This window comes from Pleurodeles waltl, chromosome 12 (assembly GCF_031143425.1).
Source record: "Pleurodeles waltl isolate 20211129_DDA chromosome 12, aPleWal1.hap1.20221129, whole genome shotgun sequence".
NCBI classification, from domain to species: domain Eukaryota; kingdom Metazoa; phylum Chordata; class Amphibia; order Caudata; family Salamandridae; genus Pleurodeles; species Pleurodeles waltl.
This window is the reverse complement of record NC_090451.1, coordinates 262614834-262626838: the sequence shown is the minus strand read 5'-3', so window position 1 is coordinate 262626838 and position 12005 is coordinate 262614834. Positions and strand designations below refer to the sequence as shown.

The 12005-nt window shown below is 43.2% G+C and overlaps 1 protein-coding gene across 4 annotated transcripts in view; it reads left to right on the top strand.

Moving 5' to 3' along the window:
- The window catches only part of ZNF423 (zinc finger protein 423), a 397152-nt gene extending 385510 nt beyond the window's left edge, over positions 1-11642 (top strand). For all 4 annotated transcript variants that reach the window (XM_069218319.1, XM_069218321.1, XM_069218320.1 and 1 more), the window contains one exon: positions 11011-11642. In XM_069218319.1, coding sequence (XP_069074420.1) covers positions 11011-11040 — 30 coding nt within the window. In that variant the 3' untranslated portion in view covers positions 11041-11642. The remainder of the gene's footprint in view (positions 1-11010) is intronic.
- The last annotated feature ends 363 nt before the right edge of the window (positions 11643-12005 follow it).

Genomic DNA, 12005 nt, shown 5'->3' with positions numbered 1-12005 from the left:
TTATTTTATTCTTCCTCACACTCCTTTCACCCTAGACCCCTCTTTGCTCTCCCAACCACATATCAAAAACTTGCCCAGAGCTATAAATTGTTTTAATTTTTCTTTAAAAAAAATAGGCCTTTCATTCCCAAGGAACACTTAAAATCTAAGTTCCACACATTATTTGTGAAAATTTCCAATCTGTTTTCTCAATCCATTTTGGCCCATCAATTCATGGTTCCCTCATTAGAGAGCCAATATACATTTGTAACTGCACTCTAAATCTTGGAATTCTTTGGTAAGGAAGGAAATAGAGGTTTTTGTAAAACATTTTAATACAAAACAATCTGTGCATGAGAGCAAGTGTCCCTATACAGATAATTCAATTCAGTTCAATCAATTTAATCTGTATTCGGTTTTAACAAGAACACCATAAAAGAACACACATGCAGTACGGCTAAAAACAACATATTTAATACATCTAAAAACAACAAAAGTTAAAAAAGCAGATTTTGTCAATTACAAAGACTAACCATGAAAATCCTAAAATTACATCATGTGATAAATGAACACTGTCTCAAATGGACAGCACTGGAGAAGAAATGAGCCAAAATAAAACAAGTACACACATCCAGTTGTACCATTAGATAAAATAGAGCAGGACAGCCTTGTGCAAAACAATTGCCAGCAAACAATGGGACAACGAAAGACCCATAGGGGGTCATTATGAGTTCGGTGGGTGGCACCACCGCCCACAAAACTTACTGCCGCCACTTGACGGCCAGGGCACTGAAGTCCCCGCCGGTCCTATTATGATTTTCCCACTAGGCTGGCAGGAAACAGGGCGGCCTTTACATTGACGCCGGCGCCTAATGGAGCCGGCGCCAATGTGGTGGTGCGGCGGGTGCAGCAGCACTTGTCGCGCATTTCACTGCCCGTAATTCGGGTAGTGAAATTCACAACAGAGCTGTGCATTGGGACCCCTGCACTGCACATGCCAAATGCATGGGCAGTGAAGGGGCCCCCAGGGGGGTCCTGAGTCACCCATTCCGCCAGCCTTTCCCTGGCGGTGTAAAATGCCAAGAAAAGGCTGGCGGAAGGGGACTCCTAATCCCCAGGGTAGCACTGCATGCAGCGCCACACTAGGAGGATTACAAATGCCGAGACCGCCAGGCTGCTGGCTGGCGGCAGCCTAGCGGTGGCTGTGTTTCTAACATGCTGGCTCTGCCATGTTCATAATATGGTGGGCGGACCACCACGACCGCAGCGGTCCGCCTGCCACAGTGAGACTCATAATGAGGGCCTCAATGTTTTGCAAAACATGATAAAGTGCAACATGTCCTGGGCTTAGGTGTTATTACAGCTACATGGAATAGTGGAAGAGCCAAAAGAACTGTGTCTCGGGACTGCTAATAGACATTGTATTACTTTTAATCTAAAGTGTAACAGAAGAAATTGATGGTAATCTGACACATTAATGGCAAGATATGATTAAAAATGTAGTCTGAAGCAGTAAGTAAGCTCTTACAGATTGATTATCCTTAGCCAATAAGGCTCTCTCGTTTGCTCTCCATGTCTTAAAAGCTCTCTTGGTGCCAGAGTAATCCTCCATGACTAAGGACTCTGGGTGGAAAAAAACTCTTGTCAGCCCAGCTTGGTAAAACTGTCCTTAATTTTACTTATCCATGGGATGCTAGTCACACGATCAATATCCAGACAGTCTTTTAAGACTGAGGGCCTCATTACAAGGCTGGTGGTCTTAAGAACGTCAGCCTCGCGATGGCAGTTCAACCGCCACAGACAGGGTGGTCCGACTGCCCCATTATGACCGTGTTGGAGCCACCACGGTCAAACCGCCAACACCTCCAGGCTGCAGCCAGCCTACAGCCTGGCAGTTGTAAACTGCCAGGGTAGCGCTGCAAGCAGCGCTGCCCTGGGCATTACGAGTCCCCATCCGCCAGCCTTACCATGGCAGTAAACACCCCCATGTAAAGGCTGGTGGAAAAAGGGCATTGGGGGGCCCCTGGGAGCCCCTGCACTGCCCATGCACTTGGCATGGGTAGTGCAGGGGCCCCCATGCACAGCCCCACCTCGCATTTCACTGTCCGAATTATGGGCAGTGAAATGCGCGACGGGTGCTGTCGCACCTGACGAACCACACCATTGTTGCCGGCTCAGTTATGAGCCGGCATCAATGTTGTGGTGAGTGTTCCGCTGGCCCAGCAAACGAAAATGCTGTTTTTGCCCGCTGGCCCAGCTGAACACTCCTAATATGGCTGGGAAAAGACCTCCAGGGCTGGCGGTCTTTTGCCTGCAGCGGCTTCGAGGTCCTAGAAAAGAACCGCTGAAGTTGTAATGAGGCCCTAAGTGATTAAAGTGTTTCACAGGATTTAACCACATTGAAATCCAAAGTAGTAGGGAACTGTAACAACTGCCTATCATCTAGATTGTCAGTACCTAGTTCCTCATGAATAATTATAGAGGATGAACTCCGGGTCAGGGAAAAGAGTCCTCTTGGAAACTTTTTTGGAAAACTTGCAAGTTAGACACATTGGCATACCCCAAATATCGCTGCCATAAGTAGTGATGGAAACACATTTCTCTCTGTAAATATCTGTCATGACCTTAATAGATTCATGCTGCAACCTGGATGCAAAATCAAACACAGAGGCAATTCTCCCTGGAGAATATATGTCCTCTATCCGTTATGAGGGGAGACCAAGATAAAGAGGAATCAAACAGGACTGCCAGGTAGGGGAATATGGGAACACGCTAAGGGGATTGACTTTTACAGAATTTGATCTGGCCTTGGTGGAAGGGGGACTAATCACCATGACATGGGATTTTGTGAAATTGGTGCTTAAATCAAGGCTGTCCATAAATGCCATCAATCGATTGAGCAAAAGGTTTAGACCCATAGTGGTTTGTGAAAACAGCATCGTCTGAGTAAAGCAGCAGAGGGGTCAAACAAAAAACAGTTTTAGGCATGTCCCTACCGCCTTCAATCAGTGACTTCTCTAACCTGTTGATATATAATGTAAACAGGAATGGCACCAGGATGCAACTATGGCGAAAGCCCTCCTCATTTTAAGCTTAAAATGCTCTGTGCATTTCCCCTGCTTCGCCATTTCTAACTGAGACAAATTCAAATGAAGATCACGCAAAAAGTTAACTAACTGGGAATATGCCCCCAGCTCCAACATGATGGTCCGCGGCTTCTCCCTGTTGACCCTATTAAAAGCTGTAGATCCATAAATGCAGGATGTAAAGCCCCTTTTTTTGCAATTGTATGTTTGCCTATGATCAAGTATAACTTAATACCCAGGTCAATGGTACCTTGGCCAGGGAGGAAATAGTACTGTATGTCAGATAAGACATTCTGCCAACAGTCTTAGCAGTACAACTGATCCGAGAGATGGGGCGATAGCACTTAGTATCTGAATGGTTGCCTTCCTTAAAGACCGGAACAACCGCAGAATAGGGTCTAGCTTTGGGACAAGAGTTTCACAACTGAATTCAGATATAGGGCAAAGAGAGGAGCACAAGAATCTATATTAGACTTGAAAAGATCAAGCAGGGCACCATCGGGACCAGGAGCCTTGTGTGAGGGAAGCACTGGATTAGCATCATGAACCTCTTTTAGTGTGAAAACGATAGGGGTGTATAGTTCCATTTCAATTGCCGTTCCTGTGAGGAAAGACTCCCACTAAATAAGGCTAAATGTGCTGGGCTCCTCTGACTACAATCCCAGTTGAAAATAAGTGATAAGGGGTTATGATCACTCAGAATTCTCCGGGTAACCTCAAACTTTACTAGAAGATCATTCAAGGGAGCGGAAAGGAAAAAAATGTCAATTACACTGTTAGCGCTTGGACTATTAAAAGTGTGAGTATATCCCTCTGAGGTACTGCCAAGATCTTTGGCCAAAGTTGAGGCTAAGTTATACTCAGCCAGAAATGCAGCCAAATAATTTCCCTCAGAGATATGCAAAAAGTGAAGGGAATCTATAAAAGAATTAGCTGTGCCACCTGACTAATTCAAACACCGATTCGTGCAGGGGTGTTACTTAAAATCTCCAGCAAGGATAACTAAACTTTACTCCAAACATGGTTTGGGCAGGGAATCAAAAAAACCTTTGAGATACTACGAAGAGGGGGCATTATAAAAATTAACACCTAGCAAACAAGGAGAATTGGGGAATTTCAGCAAAACTGTGACCTAATTGGATGACCCAGTATGAATTATGGACACTACACACTCAATGATTAATTAAACTAAAACGAGAAGCCCCCCTTTAGCCCTTCCATTACTAGACGGTATTGCAGGAACTGTAAAGGACAGAAAACCATTCAGAAAGAAACCAGAAGTTGTGTCCCAAGTCTCTGGTAAGCAAACAACATTAAAATTAGCTCGAAGATCATATCTTTCTTATTGGTAAGGCCAAAGCTATTCCAACTAAGGAAAGAGACAGTACCAAGATCCTGCTGTTTGTCCTTGGTTCATTTCAAACAGCCAGGTCACTAGCATCGGGATTAGGCAGTCATTCGTTATTGCATAATGAACTTAGTGGAGTGAAATGATTGAAAGTGGAAAGAGTGACCTCTGGTGAAGACGTTAAGACTGGAGCTAAAGGGTTGGTATGAATAGTAGTGGGAGCAGCTATGGGTGCATTAGACCCATTAAAACGTAAGAGAAGGGGCTTTAACATAAAAATCTAAAGGAAACACTGAAATGCCTGTTCTGTTGCAGACTCCTTACTGCTTTACAACTGAGATAGCAAGAAACCAGCTAAATGTCGGTTGTTAAAGTTTACAACTACACACACACCTTCCAAGGACTTGGCTTGAGAACTGACCCAAGGAACTGTCCTCGTCATATTAATTTCCTTCAACAGAGGCAGGTTGTAACCCAAACATTTATGCAACCAGTGCATCACCTTATCTTTGAGCTGTCCATAGTTTTCGGTAGTGTTTGGTATGAGCACAGAGACGTTAGCCAATATGATAAAGAGCATTGCTGCTGGAGGAAGTTCTAGATTATGGGTGTCTGTGAGTTGGAGGCTTCTGTCACCGTGAGGAAGGGCATACCATCCACAACTGTGGGACCCTGATTGATTTGACACGCAGGTTGCATGACCGCAGGTGTATGAATATCATAGTATCCTTGTACCAGTGAATCTCCAGGCTGAGAAAGCACATCAACTCCTTCAACAGGGAAAGTCAAAGAATTAGGATCATTCCCGGGCAGAGTAGGGCAGGAGGCCTGAAAAACCTGCCTGTCGTGACTGTTATGAAACTGCACATCAAATCGACTCTTCGGACTATTAATAGCTTCTTCAATCCTGGAAAGTCTGAGATCGCAGGAGGAGAAGGTTATAGCAACCAGGGTTTCCACTTGCACTGTCAATAAGTCCATTAGTCTGTTGACTATGATCTTAATCGGAATCACTAGATACTAAGCAAGGTAACTGACCACAGGATACAGGCTGGCTGACTGCCTTGGACAGAGGCCCCTTTATAGGTCTATTTGAGTTACATGGTGTATTCACTTGGACCATTCTAAGGGCGGCGCTCTCTTCAACAGATTTGAAAGCCCCTAAGTCACCATCAATGTTAGAGGCCGAAACACACAAAGGAGACAAGCAATGCTCAGCATTGGGGGCTGCAACTGTCACCTGCATGCCAGACCCCTCCCCATGGCCTGCCTCCGCTAAGTCTAGAACTGGGGACTGTACAGCAACCTACGGGCCGAAGCCAAGCTCAACCTCTGTTACATTAATTTCTTCCAAAATCAACTCTAGAGTAGAAGTAAGCAACATTATAATGTGGGTCCTGCTGTGAGGGTGTTTAACAGCACCAACAACCGTGGTTAATTTGCACATACCCATTTTCAAGAGTCTAATAAGCGAGACGTATTCGGGTAAAGGACAGGACCAGGAGGAGGGGTCCAGTCTAGTTTTGACCAGGGGGCTGACAGACCTGCTCTTTGCCCGGTCTTTACCCGGACTCCACCCATGCTCAGGAAGGATTGCCACGCTGTATGCGCTCAGGCAGCCCCTCTTCCTGGCAACAATAGGGCAGCATGGGAGATGTAGTCTTCCCTGTCAAAGGTGTTCTCTCCAGCCTTTGACTCCTGTGTTACGGGTGAGAAACGGACACTATATGTGCTCAGGCAGCTCCTCTTCCTGGCAACAATAGCAGGACAGTGTGGGAGATGTAGTTTCTCCTGTCAAAGTTGTCCTCTCCAGCCAAAGCATCTAGTGCTGCAGGAAAGAAAGATATGCTAAATGCTCTCCAGCAGCCTCGCCTCCTGGCAACAATAGGGCAGCATGGTGGATGGAGCCTCTCCTGTCGAAGGTGTCCTCTCCAGCCAGGGTGTCCCACGCTGGCGAAAGGAAAGGTGCACTATATGTGCTCAAGCAACCCCTCCTCCTAGCAACAACAGGGTAGGGCGGGAGATGTAGTCTTTACCATTGAAAGTGTCCTCTCCAGCCAAGGCGCTTTTCGCTGCGGGAACAAGAGACACGCTATATGTGCTCAGGTAGCCTTTCCTCCTGGTAACAGCAACAGAGCAGCATGGGAGATGTCATCTTCCCCTGTTGAAGGTGGTTCTCCAGCCAAGGCTTCACGCACTGTAGGAAGGAAAGATGCACTCTATGTGCTCAGGAAGCCCCTCCTCCTTGCAACAGCAGGACAGCGTGGAAGATGTAGTCTCCTCCATTGAACGTCTCCTCTCTGTTCAAGGCACCCTGTGCTGCAGGAAGGAAAGATGCGCTATATGAGCACAGTCAGCCCCTCCTCCAGAGTAATTCATTTTGAGAAGGTGGCCAAAGAATTGCTGGATTTTCGCTTGAGGAACACATATACATACATACAGACAAGTGAAACAAACATTGTTCTTCCAATTAATTTAATAGTACATTCGGTATAGGTATTGCACATTCAGCTTTTCCAATGTTGACCTTAATTCTTCTGATGGGCCTCTGCAGTAGTTTTGATCCAAAAGAAAAAACAACATTGATCACTCTAAAATGGTTGGGTCTGGGTCTTCTTAACTGGAGTTTGCTCAGAATACCTATTACATTGTTATTGCAAAGGTCGAGTTTCAACAAATATTTTTCTCTGCAGTCTCATGCTGCATAAAGATTACACTTTTTAAATCTAAAAGATGCATAATTCCCTACACTAGGTATTTCCATGTTTGATTTTGGCAACTCCATTCTTATCCACACACCAGTCACACCTATGCCCATTAAAAGTCTTTTTACAGTTAAGCTGGTCACGTTTACAAAACCATTCCACCACATTTCCCTCATTCTTCAAGTACGCTACTGTCTACATCTAAATATCAGGATCACTTTCAAATTGCTTTGTTTAGCCTTCAAAATGCTGAAAGCCCTACAGGACTTCATTACGACCAGTGCAGGAGGCATACAAAATTTGCTGGAACACCCGATAGATTGAGGTACCCAACTTCAAAATAGAATTTATTCCGAATACATCCTTCTCCTGTGCAGCGGCCCCCAACCTGGAACCCACTTCACTGGAACATCAACACCAACCATCCTTCAATGCTGGAACATAAGCTACCCAAGACACATGCATTATGTCTTTGTCTTAACTGATCAGATCTGTGTACTTCGCTCTCTTTCGCTCTGCATTATGGCCATCTCACCCACTTCCCTCTCCACCAAGCTTTCGACTGCCCCATTTGTTCACTGTCTTCTGTGAAGCTCCCTAATGCTCTTGGCTGACAGTAATAAAAGATTACTAAATAAAATAAGTCCATCTGCTTAAATTTACTAAGAACTTAACAGTTTGCCTGACATCTAGTGGCAAGATGATGGCGGTGCATGCCAGAGGAAAAAAAAATATCAAGGCCCTAAGTGGTCCAGTGCTACCTTGAGTATTTTCAGATTTATTTTTTATTGGTAATAACGCACCACATAAGTTATGTAATATTTTTGACAGTGTGAGCTGTGCATCAGCCAGCCATAATTGCAACCTATATGTCAATTACGAACATAAATATATGTATTAATCATGACGTGTATCCAACAACAAAAAGAGATAAAATGGCACAGAATGAGAGAGAGAAGAAAAAAGAGGCAAGAACAGTGTCAACAGTCATAAAAAATCAGTGGTATATCATCTTTCCTAGGGAAGTAGTACTAAAATAGATGGGTGGGGTGTCTAAGTGTGGGGTGCTGACTGGTATTGCGTGGGGGTATCCTTCACACTCACTGACCATCCCAAGCAATGGTATCGTTGCTACTTAAAGTTAGCAGAGCATTAACAGTAAGGTTCAGAAACTACATCCTGGTGACATTGTTCATCACGATAAAATCCTGACCACCACAATGCATGATGTGTGTATACAATCTACAAGTAACAGGAATATTACGATAATTTCTAAGGAATGCAAAGGTAAGTAAAAGATCTAGCATTACCAATAGAGGAGGGAGAGCTGATCCAGACAACAGCCAATACTCCGACTGGGATGTAAGGGCCCCACAAGTCGTGCCCTGAAAATAGTTGTTATCTAAATCATGCAACAAACATCATTTGAAAATATGATGGTCTGCTCAGATTAACAAAACATATTCTCTAACACAGAGAAGCGTTTCTACTTAGTACATCAGCTCACACCCTGAACTCACATATTGGAAGGTGCTCTCATATCTGAAGAAAAATAAGTCTTTGTTAAATAACATTTTTGCCTAGATTAACACAATTTAGTGAAGTGGGGAAGCCGGGAGTAATCCCAGGTTTTTTGGTTTCACATTAGGCAGTTCACCCACGAGTTGGCTACCTCTTTCTCTCCTTATTAAAACCAAAGGTTTATGGTTTTTTTTTAATGCTTGGCGCACAATGGAAGAGTGTGGTGGCAGGCAGAAGACACATTAAAGCAGAGCTTGTTTCGGGATCGAGAGTTCAAGAGGACCTCGTGCTTAGCGATAGCCTGGCCTCTCGCTCGAGCCCTACGAGACTCACCCACCTCTAATCGCAAATATGAATTAGGAAGCACTGCCGTTCAATTATCTGGCTTATTGGGTGGTTGGTGTTGCACCAGGCTGAACTGTGGCTAGTAACAGTTTTTGGTAGATGCTATTGGAATAGTGCTAATAGTGGTGGTGATAATATATAAGTCTGAGCCCCAGACATCTGAGTAAAGTAGCGGTATATCTGCCGCTGGAGATGAACCGTTGTTGAACCTTCTCAAAACGTGATCTTAAGTGAAATTGTGTTTATTGTTCTCTCATTGTAAAAGGTTTGTCTTTGAACTCTACCAACCCAGTAGGTACCGGCAGACTCACTTCACTTGCTGAAAAATGTGTTCGGTGGAAGATGACATTGGTTGCAATTGCACACATAGATGAGGTATAGGTATAGGTAGATGGAGGGCCGGTGTCCCAGCTCTTTTTGTGTACACCCTCTCTCTCCCCCCCACCCCCCCAATGCAGAAAACACACTGCCCCTTGCCATGCACATTCATTTGTCCAACTAAGTTTCACTTCAAAGCAGTGTTTTGTTTAAAATGTTTAAATCTATATATATCCTGCATAGTAGAAATGTACATCCAAAGTCCTATTTAAACATTTTAAGCACACAAGTACACATTATATATATATATAGATATATATATATATATATATATATATATATATATATATATATCAAACCAAAACCCTTTCAGGGATAGAGCGACACATAAATTATGCAAAAAACAAAGGAGAACTCTGGGAAGTTCCCAATTTTAGGTGGAGAGCTGCTCTAGTAAGGAGCCCCCTGCAACACCAGCGACACTCTAGATTTGCTCACCTCAAATGTTTGCTTATCTAGCAAAGTCTTTAAGCATAGGATTAGCACAGTGCTATCCTCGCCGAGCTAGATAGTGACAAAGTCTTTTGCCATTTGTACAGCAAAATCTTTAAGCATAGGATTGACATAGTGTCATCCTTGCCGAGCTGTAAAATGACAAAAGCCATTGTGTCTGGACAAAGCTATACTCCTCTGAAGAGCTCTAATGAGAGCGAAACACGTGTCAGGGGTTGCTTTACTCATTCCAGGTTGGCTTGGATGGTATTTGACCAGTCCAAAGCTGTAATACTGTGCCTGGAGTGGTAAATGGCTTTTGTCATTTTACAGCTCGGCAAGGATGACACTATGTCAATCCTATGCTTAAAGATTTTGCTGTACAAATGGCAAAAGACTTTGTCACTATCTAGCTCGGCGAGGATAGCACTGTGCTAATCCTATGCTTAAAGACTTTGCTAGATAAGCAGACATTTGAGGTGAGCAATTCTAGAGTGTCGCTGGTGTTGCAGGGGGCTCCTTACTAGAGCAGCTCTCCACCTAAAATTGGGAACTTCCCAGAGTTCTCCTTTGTTTTTTGCATATATATATATATATATACTTTGCATGTGGCCTCAAAAAAAAGTGCCTGGAGACCGCACTGTACACAGCTCCTACAGCCATTCATTGTCTAAAATCGATAGTGTTCGGTTGCTGCTCAGCAGGTTTCTCTGATAACTGTAACGATTGTTGAATTGCTTCTTTTTTATTTTTTTCAAAATTACGTGTCGTGTTGTGGCAGTCTTGGCTTTGTTTTCTGAATGAATAACGCGCGTACATATAGTATACAATGTGGTAAGGGTCCTCATGCTTATCTGTAATATTTAATGTTATCCCTGGGGGTTCGTGAACCCCGCAGGAAAGAATGTTCTCGAACACTTTACTTATTTTTTTTCTGTGCCGTCGCTCTACATGCACTAAATTCCTGTTGGCACAGGGTTGGTAAAGAATACAAAAAATCTGAGTTCAAGTCCCCGTTTACCGATCTATCAGTACAAAGCAAAAGTGTCACATTGGCAGCTATTACTTATGAGTACTTTTTCCTTTTGCATTTTGTTTTGTAATAATTGAGAGGCTTTTATGTAGAACTCTGCATAAATGGGACTGAGTAGGAGGGTATGGGCATGCTTTCTATTATTTTGCCCCTCATGCATGTCTCCTTTTTACGTCTTTGCAGAACCACACGTTGAGCCAGCACGCGCAGTGAGCCACCGGCACTGCAGGACACCGCTCCGCAGAAGACTTGACGGAGGCACAGTGGGGAGGACCATTTGAACATTACATCCAATCAAAGTGTCATTTGCAACCCAGATGTAAAACTCTAATGATTTGGCCATGAGGCGCTGCTATTATAAGCAGCTGGAAATGAATATTAATGGAAGAGATTAAAAGTATTCCATGCTCAGTATTTTTTATTGTCCTGCTTCAGCTAGTGTACTGTAGAGCCTCTGACTGAATTTATAGTGTTAGCTAGACCTGCTTCGACACTCTCGTCCTTTGTTGCTTCTTGTAATATATCTATAGTTGAAGACTATATGTGGGATTTTTGTTAACTACCTTTTATTGCGTTATTTTTTTAGGTATTTGTGCTTTGTGATGTGGTTGCTTGGCAATTGTTTGAATATTTCTTTCTACAATTTTTAATTAAAGACTTATGCTTTGATTGGATTTGCCAGTTCACAGAAAGATGATTAAAATTATGTAATGAATATAATCAGTTCAATGCAATTGGATGGTCTGCTTTTTAAGTGTGGCTTCATCTGATTGCAATAACTAGTACAGTTCAATAAAGGGAATACATATGTACAATCTGTGTCTGAGATTTGCTGACATTTCTGAAGGTTCGATGGTGGAATCTATAATCCAGTTTAGGGGTCTGTTCAAGAATGATTTGTGCCAAAAGGGTAAGTCTTCATTTTTCAAAATTTGAGAATACTTTAAAAGGGCAGAACATTAACACTTTCCAAAATAAAATTTGAGAGTCCTTTAAAAGGATAGAGCATTGACTCTTTCTAGCTAACCTGCCGTAAAACGTAGAACTGTATTAGTATGTCATTCATTTAATTATGAAGTGGATTGTTGGATACTCTTAGCCTGGAGTGTTTTTACCATTTTTAATTTGTCCCATTATTATGTCCACAAACAACCAAATTAAATTTGTCAATGAAAAGA